The 23,829-nt window shown below is 42.7% G+C and overlaps 1 protein-coding gene across 1 annotated transcript; it reads right to left on the bottom strand.

Annotated features, from left to right (window-relative positions):
- Positions 1–4,812: 4,812 nt before the first annotated feature.
- Positions 4,813–11,501, bottom strand: LOC130687143 (uncharacterized). Its single transcript, XM_057510294.1, is given in 4 exon segments — positions 4,813–5,228; positions 5,369–7,481; positions 7,484–9,044; positions 10,971–11,501. Coding segments are annotated over 4 exon segments (4,356 nt in total). The 5' UTR covers positions 11,270–11,501; the 3' UTR covers positions 4,813–4,845.
- Between the last annotated feature and the right edge of the window lie 12,328 nt (positions 11,502–23,829).

Raw genomic sequence — 23,829 nt, forward strand, 5'->3', positions numbered from 1 at the left:
GCTGCATGTTATCACTTGATTGTTTGCCTTTTCATCGTTTTCTGCTACCTAAATAATCAAGCAGAATAGGTGGAGACGGATTGCAATGATTGAATAATAAGAATACAGCGGAAAAACAAAATCTATGGCAACTTTCGTCGTAAACCATCCGAGAGAAACGTGCGTTTCACGTTTGTACTTTCCAGTCCAGTTATTTCTCTATATTTTTGCCCTATCAATTCACGATGAATAAATAAAAGAAAAAAAAAATATAGTGGGGAGCCCATCTTCTCCTACATATGACGGCAACCAAAAAAAAAAAAAAAAAAAAAAAAAGAAAAAGCGCAAAAATCTGATTTCTGAGGCTATCGTGTCACGAAACGATTGGGTACAAATTCACTTGAGTTCTACCCATCCGCTTTCTAGAACGGCAAAGGAGAAGGAGTTGCACAGCACGCATCACGGCGAGATCGATTGAATACAGCCCCTCTCGTCAAAACCACCGGGGGATCGGGCGAAAACAATTCGCACGAACGAGAGCAGTTTCGCGTGAATGGCAGACTCTTCACCATCTTTCCCCAAATAGGTTATATGAGAAATTCAATAAACGCCCGACAGTCCCATTCAATTTTAACTTTCAATCACTGAAGAGAATTCATCCTGATTTCGTATTGGCACAGTGAATGGAGGGAAACGAAGAGCGTTTCCCCTTGTACGAGTTATATCATCGACTATTGCTGCACGCGCGTAAATTGCTCACAGCAAAAGCAATTTTGGATACAGAAATATTATTGCCTCTAGCTCCATTGCATTCCCATGTGGCGCCGGCGACGCCAAGAAGCGCCGCTCGTACATTTCCACAGCTGATAGCGCTACAATAAAAAAAAAAAAATAAGGAAATCAAAAAGAAAGCAAAGAAAAAACGTATTCAACTAACAGAAAAGAACCCCGTTTTTTTTTGTAAAATGAAGAAACGACCAGACATGCAAACATCGAAAAATCCTGGATGTGAATTGAATTTTAGAATAAGAAATCAACTACTGACCGATCGCTAAAGAAATATTTTTTTTTTAATCTAAGGGGAGAAATGGTTGCGACGCAGATCGTGTCATCCATCAGATTAACTGACTTCCTCTTTTGATTTTTAGCCAAGCTTTATTTTTCGTTTTTTTTTCCACACTCCCATCGGAGAAAATGCAAGACCATCCTACGTCACACGAAACTCAATCACAAAGGACATCGGCGGAGCGATCGATACTACAAGACAACGCATGCAGTTAAAAAAAAAAAAAAAAAAAAGATATAAAATAAACGAAAAGAGCGACGATTTTAGCCGCTGTGGACGTGCTCTTGGCACAAGATAGATATTGCTGTATATAGTCGTTTTGATGGCTTTTACACATGATGTTAAAAAGGGAAGTAAAAAAGAAAATTATTATCTGCGCATAAGCAAGCAATTCCCCCCCCCCCCGTGTCTTGTTTACACTTTAACAAATATAACAGACCCTCCGCGCAAACTAGATTATTTTAGATAGAAGCGTTTGCCTTGCAAACACTTGAAATCGGCACAGCCTCACGTACGGGCAATTACGGGCACGGATAAGGAGGGATTGGCGGACCACTAGCCGGTCCAAAAGCTATCTTTCGATTTCGTAGGAATAACAGAATAAACACTGAAGAATAATGGAGGGGAAAGAAGAAAAAAAAATACAAAATTCAACAAACTTTGTATGTTTTTTTTTTAGGAAGAGACAAAATAAACCGCAAAGGACACGTAGTACGCTCTAGATAAGTTATCAACGCTGCTATTTCTATACGTCGCACGCTACGGTTTCTTGAATACGATAGCTAATCGATATGCGTCGTCCTTTCACTGATGTCTTCTACGACTTCCTCTTCTTCGATGCCAAGTAAGAAAAGAAAAAGAAGGGGAACGGCAAAAGGAAAAATTTGAAAAACAAAACGGAAATTGCCTTTAAATTCGGTAATTCGATCGCGCACGTTGAATTCGGCACAACTCATTAAAATGGAAGCCTATTTCGGACGGTGTGCGGTTCGCCTCGAACTAGGGCAACACAGCCAAGATTCGATAATGAGTTACGGTAGTTGTTATGCAAAAGTTCCAAATCCAGTTGCAGTCAAGGGACTTGGTTGGCGGGACAGATGGTGTACAGAGCGATATGGTTCGACAGACAAGACAAAAAGAATTCACGTATGGCCAAATGAAAAAACTTTTCATTCTGCCCCGCAGTCAGTCAGCTGCTGCTTGCACAACTAACAAATAGCTGGTAGTTTTTTTGTAAGTTCTTTGCTAGTATGCATGTTTGCGAAGCAAAGCATTCTCTCATGCCATGCAAAATGGGAAATTGGTGTACCACTTTTGCTGCTTCTTAGCTTCTTTTCTTTTTAAGGGGGGGGGGGGGGGAAGAAAGCGAAGAAAAGGAAAACTGAATCAGCTTAGTGCTAGGGCGTTAAAAACACAACCTAAAATTAACTCGCATTGCTGATTTTCACTAAAAAGAGAAGCGCGGGAAACGAAAGGTAATGAGCTTCGCCTTAGTAATTAATAAAGTAATAAAAGCAACGGCTCTCATCACACAAAGACGGAAAGTTAAAGAAAAAAAAAATCAACAGTAACTTGGATCGTGTCATTACTTTACCTGTAGCTTCAGCATAATTGGTTTCATTCCCACGCAGTTTCTCGCGAACGGTACCGAAGAAATAAGCGAGTTCATTCCTTAAAAGAGAAACAATAATTAATTCGTTTTATAACATTTGTACAAAAGAAATTGCTTCTCACCGAACATGCCAATCCAGTTTTTAATTGTCTTGCTTACGCTGCTGAATTCCCCTTGTCCTCCTCTACAGCAGTGGACGTCAACATCAAATGATGTTCCAAATTCTTGTTATCTATTTCCATTATGACTCACGAGTGTCAGCCGATGATCGGGTAGAAACGCTCGCCGTTCGTCTGCTAATTCACTTGTTTGGATGCAATTTTGAAAGTGATGGTTCTTGAAATCTGCAAGTCAGATTGAGAAAAGGGTTAAATCAGAGCAGACGATTGAAAAAGAGATTATCATTCTGTCCTTTTCTATCATGCTCCTTCTTCGCTGAAATGAAGACTCCCTGTCAGCTGACATTCGCTTAACGTACATCTTTCGGGCATACTGCATCAACTTGTGTCGAAAACTAGATGTGTATGTGCGTGTACTCGTCATAAGGGCTTTGCATTTCAACAAAGGACAGCCCAAAGCAAGGGGAAGAGCCTATTACTGTCTTTCATCTAGCAAATTGGCAATAGTATCACCAACGGCGTCACTCGATATAATCTATTTAATGGGTTCATCAGGAAACCAAATTTGGCTTGAACTTTTGCTTTGAAGCCTGACAGTACACCATAGCTTCAATGGTGGGTACGAGTAGCAGCCTGTACCAATAGTTTAAGCCATTAGCACATCATTAAACATCTAAACACAACCCTGAGAAAACTGACTGTTGCAATCATAAGGGTCTCTCCATCATAAAGGTCACCCCAATCTAAATTCTGTATGGCTTTTTCCAGAGCACAAGAAATCTCAAGGACAGGCTGATCGAAAGGTCGAAACATGCCCTACATACGCATTTCAAATTCTGGGGGCCTCCATGGCACTTATTATCCGTGCATAATATATACAGCTTCAAGGGATTGAACGAAGCCAGATATAGCATGAAAGGTGAGTGGGCCCCTTGAGGATGATGCAGCAGACGTTGACAAAGCCTGAAGTTGTCCTGAACAAGGGGGTCAAAATATATCAAAAACATAATTACCTCGTCTATGCTGGAATGTTGGATGGAATATAACGGTACTCGGCTCGCACGAAGGCAGTAAATCAAAGCCAGTTTCCTACAGCGTTTGAACACAAAACCACTTTCAGACTTCAAACGAGCACACCACTTGAATCGTGAACAGGTTGTCTGCTCGTGTGAAGCTGCCACCTGGCGACCAGGTGGCGAAGTGTAAAAAAAATTTAAAGAAGACGAGACGACTAAAGATTTTTTAAAATAACTAAATAAAAACAAAACAAAATTCAGAGTACCTCAGTTGATCTAAAGATTATTTCGGAATATTTTTAATGGCGCACATGGGGGAATCTTATATAAGAGTGATGGGTCCTGAGACATTCACGTGGCCAACCAACAGAATTCTGCATAAGAGTCAATAATCCCGTTACAAATTCCTGAGCGTGAGTCAAAGCTTCATCCAATTTGTCCGTCCTCGAATCTTTTGACATGTTCAAAGCGCGGAATTTTTATCACATCTTCGACAGGAATCAGAGCGAAATGAGTTTCATATGTATTGCATGGAGATAGTAGGTCCGTTATATATGCAATAAAAAAAATTGTATACAAACATCATTCTGTACAATAAAAACTGTCAAACATAAGAGGGAAAAAAAACATTAAAAAAAAATCTGCTAAAGGAAAATGTCTGATTTCTTTTCTGTTTATCATTTGATTTTCTTTTTTTTTTTCTTTTTTTTTTTTTTGCATATACGATTAAAGAAAAATGGGACGTCGAACGGAAGCATGAAAGTGTTTTAACCTTTTCTTAAAAAGCCTTTTAATTTTCCACCATATGAAACATTCACCATTTTGCAAACACAAGCTTCTTCCTTTTCTTTTTTTCTTTTTTTTTTTTTTGATTGGCTACAGGCACTTGATGCGCAATCATCGCAATCTACACGTTCCTCTTTGATATCTAAAATTACACACAGAAAAGCTATTAATGGAAGACCGGTATTCATTTTTTTTTTTTTTTATGTTAAAAAAAAAAAAAATTGGGGAATTGGGGAGGGAATAAAATATTGAAATGTAATCGCCACGTTAGTGATGGCGCTGTTGGGGCGTCCTGTGCATCATGACGACATCCGTCGTCGGTGATGCCAACTTATAAAACTGATGATGATGGTGGTAGTCGTGCTGTTGCCTCGACGAGAAGACTTGGCTTGGCTTCTGCTGCAACAGCTGCGCCTGGTGGTGGTGGTGCCAGGTTGCAACCGACGGTGGCGTCGGCGTCGATTTGGCGACGGAAGGCTGGCCCGAAGGATGGCCAGCCATGTGGTGTACACCGCGTCCGCCGTGAGCGAAATCCCATCGGTAGTTATCCGATTGCATCTTGTTGTTCGACATCGAAGACGTCGACGAAGACGCTGCAGATGTTGGCAACACTCGATGTCCAGACGGCTGTCCTGCTCCATAAAATCGACCTGAATTTTGAGACATTTTTAAATTTCAATTTCAACGGCCATTGAACACACTTAACAATCAAATGTAAAAAAAAAAAAACAAAAAAAAAAACGATCATCTATCACGCGCTAATTACTGGAACATTTTGCGCCAAACTAACCGGGAGATGCAATCAGTTGCTGCTGATGGAGGCGAGGACTGCGGAAGTCGTGATATTCACGACGCTCTTGACGGTATTCGCTCAGCTCTTGGGTCATCACTTTATTGCCGCCGTTGCTCGGGTTGCCGTTCGCGTTACTGACTACGTGCTGGGCAGCGGCGGCTGCGGCGGACGATGAAGGCACTCTGGAATGCGCGGCAGCTCCCACCGACGGCGGCTGTTGTTGTTGCTTATTCATTGCGGACGCATTGCTGCTGGCCGATCGGGCCATTAGCGACGAGACGGGAGGTGGCGAAGAGATGCTCTCCTCTTCCGATGTGATTTCGGCCAATCGTCGGTAGATGTTGCTGTTTGATTTCTTTTTCTGCTGGGCAGCAACAACCGCAGCTGTACTGTTGTTGTTGTTGATGTTATTATGACCACCGCGATCGGCATTGTTGTTGGCGCGGGTCTGCCGATCGGGAAATCGGCCGGCATCTGATGATACGGCGGACGGATTTGCAGATGGGGTGGAGGGCGTGGCGGCCGATCGTGAACGTGAACTGTTTATGACTTCCCGACGGTAATCCATTTGCGGCTGATGGGTCTTCTTTTTCGGCGAGTCGACAACGTCATCCGACCGGATATTGCTCGACGCGCTGCGATTGTTCCGCAGCTGCTGCAGGGCCGATGAAGACGTCGCTGCCGGCGGAGTTGATTCCTTCCGCTTGTCTCGCGTTTCGGCTTCCGCCAGACGCGCATTGGCCGACTTCTTGACGGGCATCGATTGCTGTTGGATCGGAAGTTCGTCGCTGGATGTGCGGTGGTGCGAGATGGACGAAGGAGCTCCTTCCGGATCCAGCCGGGCGATTCGTTGCTGCTGGTGGTGCTGTTGTTGCTGCAAGAGCATCAACTGCTCTTGATGTTTGTAATGATCGAGCTGGAGGACCCGGAGTTGCTGGCGGATGTTGGCCTTCTCTCGAGCCCTCTTCCGCTGGAACTCCTCCTCCACTCGTTGCATGGCTTGCATTTCTTGCAGACGCTTCCGCTCCTTCAGCTCCGCCTCTCTCGACAGCTTCTCTTCCAGCAAACGTTTCTCGTGCACCCGCACCGTTGACTGGAATGTGAATTTCTTGTTGGGCGAGTGGCCGTGGCCGTGGCCGTGGCCGAACAGCCGCTGGCCGACGCTCTGCTTTTTCGCTTCCAGGAAGACGGCGTCGGCCGAACGCGCCCGCCGCATCATGTCCGTCTGATCCATGGAGGCGGGCCGGCCGAGCCGCGGCTGGCGCTGATGGGCCGACACCATCCGCGAGTCGTACTGCGGCAAATAGACGATCCTCTGCGTCAGGACGGACGGTTGACTGTAAGCCGGATACTGCTGGCCAAGCTGGCCGAACCCGTGATGCTGCTGGGCTAAGAGGTCGGCTTCCGAACGGCTCTGCAGTTTGCGGATGGACGGGTACGACCCGTCGTCGTCCCCACCGGACCCGTTCAGGACCGAGTTGGGGGCGCTGCGGCTCAGCATCCAATTCCCATCGTCGCAATGATGGCCGGACGCGTGATGGCTGTTCCGGCGCATGTTGGTTTCGTCCTCGTTGTCGTCGTCGGAAGGCGAGCACTTGCCGCGGCGGAAAGCCGTGGCGAACGCCCCGGAAACGGACCGTTTCAGTTTGCGGAGGCTGTTGTACTTTTGCGGGATGCAGTGCGCTCCGGCGCCCGGCGCTCCTTCGTCCCCAGTCCGGCTGCTGCTGCCGCCCGTCTCGTTGCGTTTGCGATACTTGCGCCCGCCTTTCGACATGGAAGAGGAGCGCGAATCGGCCGTCTGGTCCGTCATCGAAGAGTCGTTGAACATCTGCGATTTCGGGATGATCTTGGGCGGCGTCGGATCGGCCGTCGAAGGGTGTCGTTTGCTGGCCCGGAAGCAGGACGAACCTCCGCCGCGAGAACGACGTTGAACGTTGTGGCCGGCCTCGTCCTCGCTGCTGCCGTTGTTGCTACTGTCGTCGTCCAGCAGGTCCTGCTGGGGTGTCCAATTATTTTGCAACTGATTGCGCTGCTGTTGAGGGGGCACCGGCGAAGACATGGCCAGCGGCTTGTCGCGTCCGCTAGCGCCGCCACCGCTGGCCACCATGGCCGAGCCGCATCCGGACTTCCAGCATCGCCGGAGATGCCCGAATCGGCGGATTTCTCGTTGGAAATGCGCGGCGGATGCGGCGCTACAGGTCGGAGCGCGTTCTTGGCTATCCGCTCTTCCATGACGTCCTCGTCTTCGTCCTCTTCGTCGCTCAGATCCATGGCGCTCATGTCGCTGGCTTTGCTGCTGGACGCGTTGAGTTTGCTGCTACTCGACCGAGGGTAGTGATCCGACGACTGGCCGAGCGCCCTCCAGGCCGCCGACGGTGAGAAGCGCGGCAACTGTTGCGGCTTTTTCGGTAACGTCGGTCTCAGGCTGAGGGCGATATCCTGGTCGTCTTCGTCGTCGTGATCCAGCTGATCTTCGTGCAAGGTGGCCCGACGCGTGCTCGAATGATGGCGGATGACGGGCGGAGGTGTGGACGAATGGCGTCGACGCTGATCGGACGATGCGCTGCTGCTGGTGCTCTTGGCCGGCCGCCTGATTGACTGTCGAAGACGGCCTCCATCTTCCTTCTCCTCGGTTTCAGACTTGCGATCGATGACGCTCTTGTTCTCGGCCAGCACGGCGTCGAATTCCTCCATGACACGTCGACTCTCTTCGTCGAGATCGACCGACTGGCTGGCCGCGGCGGCTGGAACGCCGGTCGGCGGCGCACTCACGTCACCCGGCGCCATGCCAAAATAGAACTGTTGGGGCTTGCTGTTGTTGTTGTTGTGGTTGTTGTTGTGGTTGTTGTTGTTGCCGGAGCTGCTGCTGCTGCTGGCCGGCTGTTCCGATTGAGGCGGCACTCTCGAGAAGGAAGAAGACTCCGGATGCATCTCCTCCCAGTCGTCGTCGTCCGTCATCGTGCCGTTCAATTTCTTCTGGCTGCTAAACACCGTGACCGGCCCGTTTCTGATGAAGGCCAGCAGAGATTCATCGCCGGAAAGATCTTCGCGGCTCGTGTTGTGACGGCCGCCTCGACGCACTTCCTGCGTCTCGTCGGCCACGTCGGCCCGCAAGTACTCCATGCTGCGCGCGCGGATGCGTCCGCTCTCCGAATCGGCCGCTTTGCCGTCCGTCGATTTCGTTTTGAACAGCCTCAATTTGCCGCGCCCGCTCGACTTGCTGCCTCCGGCCGGCTGCTGTTGTTCCTGATCGACTCGGCTGCTGCTGCCGGACTTGGCCGAAGCGGCCGGCGTCGATGGCGCCGTGTTGGGCGCTTTGGCTTTCGAGTTCCTCTTGCTCTTGGACGGTTTCCTGCTGCCGCTGGACGAGCGCTGCTTGTTGTTGGCGTCGTAGTCGGGCGTCGGGCTGCGCATCTCGTCCGCACCGTTGCCGATCAGCGTCGCGACGATGGGCGGCTCGCAATTGGCGGCCATCAGGTTGTGATTCAACTCGTTCAACTTGCGATTAGCCACGTGAAGAGTGCCCACTTTTTGCAACGCCAGACCATTATCGGTGGCTCTCAACTTGACGGCGTTCACGGCCGCATTGCCAGTAGCGCCGTTGGCCGCCATCGGCAGTACTCGAATCTTTTTGGCTTGCTGGACAGGAGCTTCGCCGACTCCCGGACCGTATCTGTGATGAAATACAATGAGAAAAACGTCATCATCGCCTTCTTCTTGTTTTTCCACACAATATGTTTCGTTTCGCTTTCTAATCTTTTTTTTTTTCTATGTTCTGTCAACTTCCTCCTCCTCCTCCTCCTCCTCCTTCTTCTTCTTCTTCTTCTTCTTTTCGAATCAAATTGGAAGGGAAAAATAAAAATCTCGCCAATTCGTGGGAAGAGACGGGAGGAGAAAGGGGCCCGTTTTTTCCACAATAGCCATCAGGTACGATTGGTCTTTCGATTGCTATAAGAGCCATTGAAATTGCCGGAATAAAAAAAGGGAGAGCTTGTCCCGAAGGCAATTTGCGCGTGCTGACGAGCACATTTGCTGACTGATTGCGCGAAAAAAAAAAAAAAAAAATGTTAGAGTGAGTTCTGTCCAATAAAACGCGCAACAGCACTTTAACGAAGTAAATACATTTGATAAAAAAAAAAAAAATAAATAAATAAATACGAAATTTGTTCAGCGATACAAAAGTAAAATGGCAGCCAAAGCAGCCCAACGTTTTTACTTCAATAGCTACTTGGCCATCGACATTATTGACGCTTTAAAAAATGGGGCCCAATCTCTTAATGTTCAACAAAAGAAATTCTGCTGGGGTCGGGATGAGAAAAAAAAAAATAAATAATAATAAATAAATAAAAGCGACAGATCAAAGTGACGCTGTATAACAGTCAAGGCAAATTCGGGGCTATAGCATTGTTGTCGATCACGGGCTGAACTCAATAGATGTCCATAAAAAATCAATAACGAATAGGAAAGAAAGAGTCTTGTGTCCCCGATTTCCAATGGATTATACTAGATTATACGACCCACAAAAAAGGGATAGAAAAAAAAAAAAAAAAAGGGGCATCGCTTTCTCGTTTGTAGACACAATGTTCCAAAACGCTAGTTAAGTCCTTTTACCCCCGGAATGGCTGTAGCGGGAGAGATTATCGATACTACTAAATGTTTTAACGGCCGTCTGTTGACCTCCTTTTTTTTTTTTTTTTTTTTCTTTTTCCCGGATTTACTTAGTAGTGTGTGTCTACACACACACACACTCCAGCTAAAAGAGAGGCATATGGAGGGGGGGGGGGGCGGTTGTTGTTGCAACTTGTGTTATTATTTTAGCTTGTGTATAACGACGTTAGCCGGGGATAGACGGTATAACGGAGACGCTCCTCAGAACTAAAGTGAGTAGCATAATGCTAATGACATTTAGATGAAGGGAGGGGGGCGGGGGATATCATTAAAGTACACACGACCTCAAAAAGGACGGAAGCTCTCGACCAAGTTCAATCGACTCGGCTTACGTCCTTTTATCCCCACGAAACAAAAGGACAAGATCATTTTCTTTTTCAAAGGTATAAAATCATGGAAACATAAATTTGTGTACAAACAAAAGGTAAGACAACCGTAAAAACGGTATTTTTTTTTTTTATTTATTTATTTTTTTTTAAATTTTGAAACCGACCCAATCGTCTGAGGTTCTTTCGGACAAAAAACGGCTGGAACGGAAAAATAGTTAAATCGGTAAGCTACATTAAATATAGAAGGAACTCGCGGCGGGGCGGTTTGGACGCACCAATCAGCTGTTTCGTTTAGATGCACGCACAGCTCGCTTAAGTCTGCAATCATTCGAATGATAAACGATGACAACGTTTAATACCCCTGCCCCCCCCCTCCCAACTAAAATACTAGCCAGCCATCCAACCGCAAGAGTCCCGCAAAACCCAAACGAAAATTTGTTTCTTCCTTAACGACCCACAACATCAAAAAAATAAAAGGGGAATAATATCATAGTCTACGATCCTCATCCTACCATTATGTAAGTCAAAAGAAAATGTTTTTTTTTTTTTTTTTTTTTTTTTTTTTTTTTTTTTTTTAAATGAAATAAATAATAATGACGCACCTGGCGAACCGTAGCGGCTGTTGATCCGATAGTTTCGACTGCTGCTGCTGCTGGTGCTGGATGCATTCCTGCTCGAATTGACCGTAGTGCGCGTTCAGATGTCCGTTGACCATGACGTTGGCACCTGACGAAGGATAGCCGCTCAAATGTTTCGATGGATTGGGCTGCTGAGCGTGTTGCTGCCAGGCCGATCGGTTGCGTTCGCGCTCAACTTTCGGATAGCTGTTGCTCCAAGTGTGATCCAGCGCCGGATCGGGACTGCGCGATCGGTAGCGCGGCGACGAATTGGTGTTGCCCATTTTTTGTTTTGTTTTTTTCCTTTTCTGGTGAAAGTTTGACGTCACACACACACACACACACACACACACACACACCCCAAAACAAAACAATTGCGTCGATGCGGTCGTCTGCGTGTCTCGGTTACACGAACCGTAGACGGACGACACTGCACGACGGAGAAATGTGAGAAACCACTGCAAGTTTTCCGGCCGCAAAAATATGGGCGTTGTTGTATTTTGAATTTTCCCTCACCTGCAACACACAGAAAAAAAAAATTTGGTTATTCAAAGATATAAATCAAAAAAAAAAAAAAAAAAAAAAAAAAAAAGAGAAAACAAAAACAAAACAAAATCCAATCAAAAATGAAAGGAAAGTCTGCGGAAATTCGAGGGAAAGGGATAATCAAACTACACGGAACGTACTGGCGATTGTAATATCGATGTTGCGCAAGAAGAAAAAAAAAATCAGGAAGGGGGAAGGAAGGAAGTAAGTTTCAAGAAACGGAAATCCAAAAACGACGGAAATGTTTTGACCAGCCTGTCCCTTCCTCCCCCCCCCCCCTCTCAAAAAATTATAGCTACCGGGGGGAGGGGAAGGAAATCGATTTTGACCGAAAACGAGGAGAGACTATACCTAATAAAAAAAAAAAACTGGGGTCGGTTACACGGGCGTTAACAACCAAACAAACATTTCCTTTTCTTAAAAAAAAAAAAAAAGCGGAACTAGGCAAGTGTGAAACGCTTGAGCAGCACTTTGTTGGCCGGCGGGCAGGAACAGGACGCACCAAACGCGGCACGAAACGATAATAAGACGACTATTTAAATAGAAAAAAAAAAAAATATATATATAAAATCTAAAAATATGAAACAAGAAATGCGAGAAGAGTTGAAGGAAGGAAGCACCAAAGGTCTGCGCGCTAGCCACAAGTCGTTCTCAACTTCCGGCCAATCTTTCTTTCCAAAAAAAAAAAAAAAAATTTTGGTTACCATTTCACAAGAAACTTTGTTTACATTTAATACCTCCACCCTAATTTTTTCTCACGAAGAAATTAAAAATAGTTCCGTCCTGCTCGTCTCCGCTGACCGTGGGCAAAATTCAATAGGTCGACATTCCTTTTTTTCTTCACTATTTTAATGTAATAATGAAAGGCTTGCGTTTTTTTCTTTTCGTATCGATTTTGGCTTCGTTTCAAAATGGCCGAACGGAAATCATTATAAACGGTGCATGGGAAACCAAACAAAAGAAGAACAAGGACTTTTAAATCCATAAGAAATGATGAGGTACTTCTTTGTTCGAGTCTCGCTTTTCTCTTGTAACAGCAGAAACACACGAAATAAAAACTCGACATTCGTTTAAGCTTGTTGCTATACTCTGATCTCGTTTGCCTTACTTTTTGTTTTTCTCTATCGACGTCGAAGGGGTGAAAACACTTTTCAAAATTGCAGTCCCTTTCTATTTTTCTTATGTCATTTAACACAATAGAAATCAAGAAGCCTTGACAAAAAAGAAAAAGAAAAGGGGCAGCTAAAGAAAAGAACATAAATGACAATCGTGTCCCACCCTAAAGCAAAGCGAATATTCAAAGAGAAGTAAAAATACACCTGGAATAAATAAACGAAGCACACGACCCTGTAGATACAATTACGAATTAAAAAAAAAAAAAAAAAAAAGAAATTGCGAGAGAGAGAGAGAGAGAGAGGAAAAAAAAAAAAGGATTTGACTTCCTCTGCTAAAAGTACAAAGGCCAAGTTGGTGCAATTTGTTATTAGGGTGGAGGTCGAAACAGCGGGGGAAAAATGTAGGCCAATTGCGCCGAAAGTCGTATTCGATATCACGAACGCGAGGCAAATCCTTGCCAACAGGAACAACAATCATCCGTCACGAAACGATGAAAACAAAAAAAAAAAAACGGGCCTTTTTTTCTTCGCAATTCTCAAAGAAACAAAAAAAAAAAAAAAAAAAAAAATCAAAATCGAAAATAAAGGCAAACTTGTTAAGATGGTTCTCCTGTGGCCATGTTATAAAACTTACAAATGCCCAATCAAAAACAAACGGCACGATGATGTTATCACGTGTGACGTCACTCGGCCATCATTCTAATCTTGCTCATCAAGTTCTATGCATTTTTCCCGTGTGCGTTCAATCAACTGAAATTCAATAGAACAAGTTTCTTTTTTTTTCAAATGTCAAAATGTTAACTCACGAATTAAAAAAAAAAGGGGGGGGGGGGAGATTTCATCCTGATTGACACGTGAACAACATGTCCATCTATGCAAAAACAGGCTTGTCAAAAAAAAAAAAAAAAAAACTAAAGAAATCTTTAAAAATAAAAACCAAAAAATGTTAAGAGCAGCACGGCCTCAGACGTTGGTTAACAGCCCAAAAGGTGTGGCACAGTTCACGCAATTTTTTTTTTTTTGATTTGAAATATCATTTCGGCCTGAGCTTTGCGTTAGTCCAACAGCTGCTTGGCCTCGTGAGTTTGTTCCCATCTCTCGGCCTGGGAAATAAATGCCAGACAAGTTTTTTTTTTTTTTTTTTTTTTTATGTTTCATTTACACGATCATAAAAAACAAAGGGGTTTTCGCGAACCAGGGGATTCTTTTCTTGTTTTTCCTTGTAGACCTTGTATCCAGGTGGTCAATCAAGCGCACAAACAGGTAACTGGATTAATTGATAATCCTTCCCTAACAACATCATCTATTAATCAGCACGCTAATGTCCGCATGCTATTTTGATCGCTACGTCCACAATGCGTTCCAAACGATTGGCTCGTACAAACTGCCTCTCCATGTTTCTTTTCTTTCTTTTGCCAAAAAAGAAAAAATTGCACAATTCGTTTGTGTTGGCCATATTTTTTATTTTTATTTTTTATTGCCTTTAGGTGCGTCGCACGGCCACAACACTTTGTCCGCCTGTTGCTGCCTTCGTTCATTAAACTCTGGCCGAGAGAAAGGGACGGGCAACGGTTTTGGGTTATTGGACACTTGCGTCAACAACATCATCACCGACGGAGCGAAACGCGCACGGGAGTGGGGGCACATTCACCGAATAAGAAAAAAAAAGAACCTGGACGATGCAATAGAGTTTGCCCAGCTGGTCCAGTCTACGTTTCGTGCGCCATATCCACTTTCATTTTCAGCGAGATCAGCTGGGCGTAACGCTTTTTTTTTTTTTTTCGAAGCAACACATTTGAAAAAAAACCCAAAAACAAAACAAACGCGCATCGTTGCAGAACCGAATTTGTGTGGCCGACAGGTAAGACCGCGAGATGTAAAACAAAACACACACGCACGCACGCACGTAAAATATAATCAATGAATTAATGAGGGGAAAAGAAAAAACAAAACAAAACAAATTTAGCTTACACATTAAACGATGGCGAATGAAAAATTTCGATTACGTTTCGTGGGATTTGGTTGGAAATTCCAAATTAGGATTGATCGGTTTAAAATTTCACTCGTTTTAAAATGGTGAGCACATTTTAAAGGAGAAATTGCGATGGGTAGGTTATGCGTTACACGTCTCTTAGTAGCCAATGCTGGAAAGCGAATAAGAAATCACGAGCCGGGCCTGCCCAGCTGAACTCTCCTGGCAGCCCTTCAGACGGGAAAAAAAAAAAAAGCGAACCTGCTGAGTTCTGTCTCCATTTTCCCGCTTTGCCCTTGACCATTTAAAAGAAAAAAAAAAGCGTTGTTTTTTTCCTTCCTTCATCTTTGTGAAAAATGCTGCGCACGTAATTATACAATCACATTTCTCTAAGGCAAAAAAGAATAAACCATCAAAGTAACGAACGAAAGGAAAGAAAAAAAAAAATACGGTGCAACATTGGCACATAAAATAACACGCTTCAAACAAAAAAAAAAAATTTAGTATTCCAAGGATGCTGGATCCGCATCCACGTCTCATTAGAATAACGTCCTTTATTTTCATTTTTTTTTTTTTTCTTCGGACAACGCGTTGGCGAATGCTGTTGCTGCTGCGGGGGAGTCAAATAAAATGTTTGATGATCGTTACAGCCATCGAGAGAGCCTTTCCCTTTTTTTGTTTTCGCGTTACAAGTGAAAACTTGCCTTTTCAATTTAATGAATAGTTGTATCGCGTTGTGTTGCACGCATCGTGGAACGGACATTCGCAGCCCAGCGGACACTGCAACGCACTAAAAGAAGCCATGTTAAAAAAAAAAAAAAAAGGACGTCGTGAAAGATACGAAAAGGACGTCGAGATAAGAGCAAGAAAAACAAGTTAAGGAGTGCTGCAACCATAATGGGTTAGGCCACGACCCTCTGATGCAATAAATGAAGCTGGAAGGGAGCATGAGGCCACAACAAACTGCGTGAAAAAAAAAAGGGGGTGAAGGCGATGGAGCGTAGCCAACTACGTATATCTTTTTTTTTTTTTTTTATAAAGTAAAAGTATTTTTTTTTTTTTCGCTTTTGCTGGGAAACAAATAAAATTTCGACAAAAAAAAAAAAAATCTTGCCAAGAAAAAACTGTTTTGCCTCGGCCCTTATTTCTATTTCAATTTTTTTTTTTTTTTAGTTTTACTGCTATCAGCTATTTCGCGTCGTGACACACGTTTTTTCTCGGTTCCGAAGAGAGGCCATATCGTGTGTTCCGCTTCGTCAAGGGAAAATAAAAAATGGCAAACTTTATTTCTCAACGTCAAAAAAAAAAAAAAAAAAAAGCAAAAACAAAAGAAAGAAAGTCAAATATCTTTTGAATGTCGAAGATAAAAGAGACAAAACAAAAATCGTGTGTTTTATCCTTTTCCCATTTGTTCACAACACATGATTTCAGGTTCTCGATTTGCATGGGAAATCGATCTATCTCTGCTGTAGATCTATCCCAGAAATTGGACGTGACGTTGTATGGGAAAAAAAATAAAAACAAAAAAAAAAAAAAAAAAAAAATTCCGTTAAGAAAAAATTGAAGGGTGGAATAAAAAAAAAAAAAAACAGGAAAAAGAAAAAAGAAAAAAAAAAAAAAAGGCCGTTCCCTTAAGAACCGGACGTGGTCCATCGCTTTGTTCAGGCGCCTTGTTGCCTTGGCGTCGTTCAATATTCAACGCACAAATTCATCGTTCCCACCTGTAAGGTAGTAGAAGTCGATGCGAGGAGGGAAGTTGGCGTAGTGTATCGATTACGAGAGCTCTCCAAAATGTGTAATGCACGCACCTGCTAAACGCCTAAATATGCCATGACGTCAACGCAACGCACAGCGCCAGTTGGCCGCGACGTGCAGCTATTCCCGCGGCGCTGGCAATGACTAACAACCGTTGATGATGAATTCAAACGACAAATAAAATAATACCAAGGAAAACGGAATTCTGCGTTCGATCGATAGGGCGCTGCCACACGTCCGGCTGAGTCGGACAGGAAGGAAGCGCACAGAGCGCGAAAATTCAAATGAAAAATGGCTCGCTGTCAAAGTTGAAGACGATGTTGTGTGTAAGCTGTGCGTGTGTGTGGCGGCTTCTTTTCTTTTTTTTTTTTACAAGTTTTGGGTAGAGAGAATGTAATTACGAGGGAAGAGCATCACAAAAACATGGGAGGGGAGGGGAGGGGTTGTCAGTAAGTAGTACTATATTCGCTGTCAAATGCATCGGGAGAAGAAGTGCTTCGCGTGGTTGTATTACGGGTTGTTCGAGTTCACCAAAGTCTCACGAACTGAATGTGAGAACTGCTCGCATACACACACACACACAATCATTTTTTTTTTTTTTGAAGGGGAAAAAAAAAAAAAAGAGAAACTTTTGTGAGTGACTGAGTCACCCCGTCACAACAAGAAAAAATTAAAACTTTGCTCTTTTCAACCCTGTGAACTCAATCCGCTAACTTTCGTCCCCTTCTATTTTTTTTTTTTTTTTCGAAATCTATTTAACGAATTCATTCCCTTCTAGAATTGGCCGAGCTAACTTTCATTTGCAACGATGTCAAATGCTATTAAGCAAAAAAAAAAAAAAAATGAAAAGGGGAAAACTATCGACCAATAGTCACCTACACGCCCACACTCAAAAATTAGCAATTCAATTCAAAGTCCGGCAGAACGAACGTGAAACGAGCAGAGAACAATAGCCGAAGAACTCACGTTCAATCAACAGGTTACCCACTGCAATTCGTGAACGTTACAAAACTAAGTACGAAATAGAAGGGGAAAAAAAAAACAAAAAAAAAACATAAAAAGCAAAACACACGAATGTCGGTAGAACGTTCGCATTAAAGAACCCCCCCCCCCCAAAAAAAAAAAAAATTGATCGCATCAAATTATGATTTTTCCAAATAAAAATGTTTTTGAATTTGTAATGCGAGAGGATTGTTCGTGAGTTCGCCTCTTTTTGTTTTGAACTTGGAACGCGAAATTTCAAGTAAAAAAAAAAATATATATATATATATAAAAATAAATAAATACACAAAGAATGTCTATCCCCGCAGCTCTCTTCGTTCCGGTTCCCATTGTTGCGAAAAGGAATCTGAACTTCCTTAACGACCGATGTCCAACATTATTTTATTTTATTTTATTTTTCTTTCGTCGTTGGCCATTGGAGACGCTCGACTATAAAGAATCTCTACACAAAAATCAATGGGGGGTAGCGTTTTTAGGAAAAAAGGATGAAAACGGACGCAATTCACGTCGTGAAAAAAAAAAAAAAAAAAAGCCTTACGGTCAGCCACCGCCTAAAGCTGTTCAGTTTTTGTGTGTGGAAGAGCTTTTTATGTGGACCAAAAGAGAAAAACAAAACAAGAACGCGGTTGTTTTAGCTCATAATGGCTAGACGAAATGTTAAGAAAAAAAGACCAGCATTTGCTATACGTCTGGGGGTAATTACACAAGAGTTGGTTATTATATTGCGCAGTAATCAAATAGCAAAACGAAGAACCTCAAAAACCTTTTTTTTTCTTTTCCAAGAAAAAAAAAAAAAAAAAAAAGAAACCACAACGAAAAAAAAAATAAAATAAAAAAAATAAAAATAAAGGAGGGGATCTATCATGAATTGCATACCACCATCACCACCTTCCAAGGTTTGGTAAAGCTCTTTTTCCCGTCTACCAAGCCATTCCCAAAATGATACACACAAAAAATACACACTCCCATCGGTGGCTAGACACTTTTCCTAACCGACTGAACTTGATCAACAAACCATATTTCATTCCACACGCGTGGTGATGGTCATCCGGAAACCCCCCCCCCCCCCCAAAAAAAAAATCTACCGGACAACATCAAATACGAAATCTCAGCACTTCATTTCTTCACGTTATTCGGCTCTCAATCATTGATTCTAAAAACGTAAAATGCTGAAAAAAAAAAATAAATAAAACAACATCAAAAGTATATGACCTGGCTAGTTATTTTACTATTGTAGCAGACGTCATCGACACACCGGCAAAGAAAAAAAAAAAACAAAAAAAAAAAACGGTATCTTAACCATTTTCCTTACATGGTTGGGAAAGACCTACGTAGCTCAACATTTCCCCTTTTGAAAAAAAAAACTAAACAAAAAACAACTACAGAGGGCAACAACAAAATAAATGGAAGAGAAAAGAGAACTTCCTGTGTGTCCCCAATAACATACACACACACACACACACACCACGTACTGTTATATAGGTATAGCTAACACGAAGAGAAGAGGACGCCCTTTTTTTCTTTTTTCCCAACGGTGAACTCTCCTGTGCTTTTTTGAAAGGGCGCGCGCGCGCGCGCGCGTTGTAACACAAGAGTCGATCGTCGTGAGTCCTTCTTTTTTTTTTTCGCTTCCCATTCTACCCATATCGGGCGTGAGAAACGGAGGAGTAAAAAAGAAGGATAAGAGAGAAAAGAAAAGAGAGGATGATAGCGCACATAGACACACACACACACACAGACACGTAAATATGTAAGGCGGCCTCATTTTCCAGGTCGGGGGAATGAAGAGTCTATAAAGAAGAAGAAGAAGAAGAAGAAGAAGCAACGGTACCTTTGGCGAGTAGTTGAACGCGGGAATTTCGAAATGAATCACATAAAAAAAAAAAAAAAAAAAAAAAAAGAGGAATCCAAAATGGAAGATCAGGTCATGACGACAACCGACGATGGCCAATAGATTGGCGCTAATGTCTTTTCCTCGAAAGAAACGGAAACTACCAATCAGAAAATTGACAGTTTGGATTGAACGAAAAAAAAACAAACAAAAAAAAACAAACGCTGTTCAACACACGTCCAGTTACGCAAATGAACCAGCGCAAAAAAAAAAATCAAACAATGTCGTCGATGTATATCCTTCGACGAAATAATGCTGGCACGGACACTCAAAAGTTCAAAAGGTGCTGGTACAAGACGAGCGGAGGGGGGGGGGGGGGGGCGACGCAAGTCACATGAGACAGGGGGGGGGGTTACACACCTGTCCAATCTCGAAAGAAGGTCTTCGTATGTCTTTTTTTTTTTTTCCCCCCACTGACACGAGGAGATAGGGGGGGGGGATGATTTAGCAAACACACTCACTGAAACACGGAACACGCACACACACACACACACACATACAGAAAAGATTGTGTGTGTGGAGGACACGAAAAAAAAAAAATATGGATGGAGGCACTACTAATCCGCGGCGAAGTTGGATTCCGACTGGCACAACACAAAACAACACGGCCGCTATACAACCACACGACCACCGCCGCCACCTTTCCTCCTTTATTTTTCCCTCCCCCCCTCTCTCTCTCTCTCTCTACTTTTCGCCTCACGGCGGCTCACATGCCGTGTTATTCACCGGGGCGGTCCTTCCTTCTCTCTCTCTCTTTCTCTCTTTGTGAATAACGTATACACACACACACACACATACCCTCACTGACTAACCCAACACAACTCCACCTTCTTTTTTTTTTTTTTTTTTTTTTTTTTTTTGAAATAAAAAGAAATGCCTCAGGGCATATTGCCGTGCTTACCTTTTGGATGTGCGCGCTTGTAGTAACCAACCACGGCGGAGCTCGTAGTTCAGGTATTCGTCCGATCGAACAGACACTGGAAACACCACTATACCACTATGCGTAATAGGGCAACCAGACGACACATCATAACCTGTCTCTTGTCCATCCTTTTTTTTCGATACAAGAGTAGCGGTTACTATCGAAAGAATGACGACAATGAAATTTAATAACTTACCTTAAGGGTATATATAATATTTCTTCTTCTATGGAGGAAGGACCTTTTTTGTGTGTGTGTGTGTGTGTTCTTATTATTCTCGTCTGTTCCAGTCGTTTTTCTTCTTTTTGGCATTTTTTTTTTTTTGTCCTATAGGAAAAATTCAAAAAAAAAATATGGTCGTCATCGTTTACATTCTCCTAGTGAAATTCCGGCCTGTTCTTTTTTACATTTTTTTTTTGAAGACGAAAGAACAGAAAAAAAAAAAAAAAAAAAATGAGGATGAAAGCGCCACTGGGCAAACTGTCAGCACAGGTGCGCTATATTTATACATACGCACGCACACACGAAAGAGAGAGAGAGAGAGAGAGAGAAAGGAGGCGGGCATTCCAGGTGGATGAACGGAAAAAAAAAAGTCAGGGGGGAAGGAAGAGAATAGAAATGTGAAGGAAAGAAGAGACTTGAAGAAAAAAAAAAAAAAAAAAAAAAGAAAAAATATGCACGAAAATAAAAAAGAAAAAATTACCCAGGTAATTTCAGCCGTCGTCTATGGGCAAAGAAACTTGGCTTTCCATGTTTTTTCCTTCTTCTTTTTGAAACAAAATAAAGGCAGCCACGGTCATTATTACGAGGCGGCATGCTTCCATGAAAAGAGCAAAAAAAAAAAAAAAAAAATAAAAAATAAGCAAGCCATTGACATTGCATAGTTCTGCAAACCGAAAATAAAGACGTCAGGTATTGGATCGTAAGTAGGGAAAAGAAGTTTTTCAACTCGATTAGTTCAATCAAACACGTCGATTAAAAAAACGATCGCATTCATGAACGCTTTCTTTTTTTTTAAATTTTTTTAAGTGCCGAGGTCGAATTGTCGTAATAAACCTCGTTATTTTTAGATCGTACAATCAGCGCGCAAATGAATGAAAGAAAGCACAAAAAAAAAAAAAAATGAAATGGGAAAGAGAGAGATGAGAGGTACTACTGTTCGTTTACCTGTTGTGGGCGGGTAGTCCTACAATGGATGGCAATCACGCGAGGAACACACACACAAGACGCAAAAAGAAAACGTGACGAGAATCTGAGATCTGAAAAGAAGAACGATTTGAAATGGTGCAGGGGCCATTTATTTATTATCTAAAAGTAGAAACATTAGGAAAAATAAAAAAATAAAATACCTGGCGGGCCACACGGCTCATTGAACTGGGCAGCGGAGTGATGAATTGTCCGTTGTTTTCGCCGTGACCACGAGCTTAATAAAGGCCGGACCAATCCAAAGCTGCTAATTGAATACGGCCCGTCTCCTTCTTCCACGATTGTTTTCATCATCAATTTTCATCACCATCATTTCAAAACGAAAGGGAAATACAAAATCTTTCTTCAGTTTTACCACGCACACAATTAGATGTAAGTGAAAGTCGGCAGTGAGTCGAAACTCATTTCAAGAGGCTTAGCGATTTTCGATGCAGATCTCCGACCACCTAAATAAATAAAAAAACAAAAGAAGATCGCGTTCCAAAGAGACACACAATTAATAAATGACATTACGTGGAAGGGATCCGACGATTCTAACGTAATCCACAGATGAGTAGCGCTGGATTTCGAATCCCCGGCCAAAAATCGACCACCCACCGAGGATGTTTTCTCCATTTTGAAAAGAGATCCATTTGATTTTCACCTGAAAAAAAAAAAAATAATAATAAAAAGGAAATTTCTCTTCTCTAGAAGACTAGTCAATAACAGTAAAGTACCGAAATCCAATTTCGATGTGTTTCTTCTGTCTGACCTTCTCGACGTCACGCGTTTGTTTCTTTCTCGCTTCTTCTTCGTCGCCATCGACCTGATTGGATTGGATCGATCGTGTCCACATTGAGAGAGACAGTCCTTTTTTTTTTTGTTTGTTTTTTTCTTTTTCTTCTACGAGATTGACATGGGAGCAAAACGAAAAAAATGGACCCGGTCCACACTGCACGCGTTCACGTACCGACGTCATTTTTCTTCAAATGTTTAGGCGTCCCCTTCGGGTACGGAAAATGTGCGCATTCCATAGAAAGGCCATTTTTCTTTTTTTTTCTTGCATTCGAGTTGCTAAAAAATTACATTTTTCAAAACCCTTTTTTTTTCCTCCTCTTTTTCGTTTTCTTTCTTTGCTGTATTTTTCGACACGACAGATCAAAAAAAAAAAAAAAAAAAAGGGTAGGAGGAAAACGAGATAATGTTTGAATAGAAAAACGTTTGAAATCATTTGACGCCAAAAAAAAAAAAAAAAGAGACTGAACGCTCATTTTCGCCTCGTTCTTTTCCGTCTTTGTCTGGCAAACAACAAAAATCACGAACATCCGCCGCTCACGCGTTTCAAGGACATTTCGCTTATTTATTTTTTTTTCTTTCTTTTTCAGACACCCAAAATTCTTGTGCCGTAATTTTCAAACGAACAATCACGGCCAGAAAAGTCGGGGAAAAAAAACAAAACAAAACAAGGGAGAGACCATACGAAAATTTAAATTGGAAATTAAGTGGATACTTTTTTTTTTTTTTTTTTTCATGTGATGAGGAAATGGATCAAAAAAGAAAAAATTGCAAGACACACGAAGGAAATTCCAGAGAATCAAGTAAGGATTTTTTTTTTTTTGAAATAGTGGCTGCCAACACGCAGAGACGTCGCGTAATTTTTTCGCTTGTAAAACGTATTCCGGGGCACCGGAAGGGAGGGAACGGTGTAGGAGGGAAACGACATGGAAATGAGAGAAAAAAAAAAAAGACGTCTATCAACGTACACATACAGACAGACACACAAACCTCAAGGTGAAATGAATCATAGCCTTTTCAAATAGACGGGGAGGATGGCAACATTTTTCGTGCTAATCAGCGTATTTCTGCACGACTTTCTCTTTTTTTTCCCCATCGCCTTCGTTAACATTAATGTACTCTCTCCCCCCCCCCCCCTTCGACAAATAAACAACACAACATCATGGAAGAAGTTCTTTTCTACGACGCCATCGGTGAAAAAAGAGAAAACGCTTAAGAGAGAGAGAGAGAGAGAGAGGGGGGGGGGGGGTTAGGTGAATGATTTGTGTTTCCTCTCTCGAAACATCGTCGGGTCCCGGCCTCTTTTTTGGAACATTCCAAAGAAGACGCCAGAGGAGGTAAAAAAAAAAAAAAAAAAAAAATCAAAAGATTTAAAAAAAGAAATAATAATAAATCATTATTATTATTTTCTTTTAATCTTTTCAAAAGGCAGAAGAAGAAGACGAAAAGGAGAAAGTAGGTTGCGGAGAAAGGATAAGATGATGGATAAATGAGTGACCCCACTCTATTGTTAAAAACTAAATAGGAGAAATGACTAACAAAACAAAAGGGAAACGGTGAAAGGACAGCACGCAAAGCGAGTACCCGCAGCGAATGGAACGGCGCCGGCCTAACTACACAACAAAACTTAACCCCAAAAAAATGAAAAATGAAAAATGAAAAA

This window comes from Daphnia carinata, chromosome 2 (assembly GCF_022539665.2).
Source record: "Daphnia carinata strain CSIRO-1 chromosome 2, CSIRO_AGI_Dcar_HiC_V3, whole genome shotgun sequence".
Lineage (NCBI taxonomy): Eukaryota > Metazoa > Arthropoda > Branchiopoda > Diplostraca > Daphniidae > Daphnia > Daphnia carinata.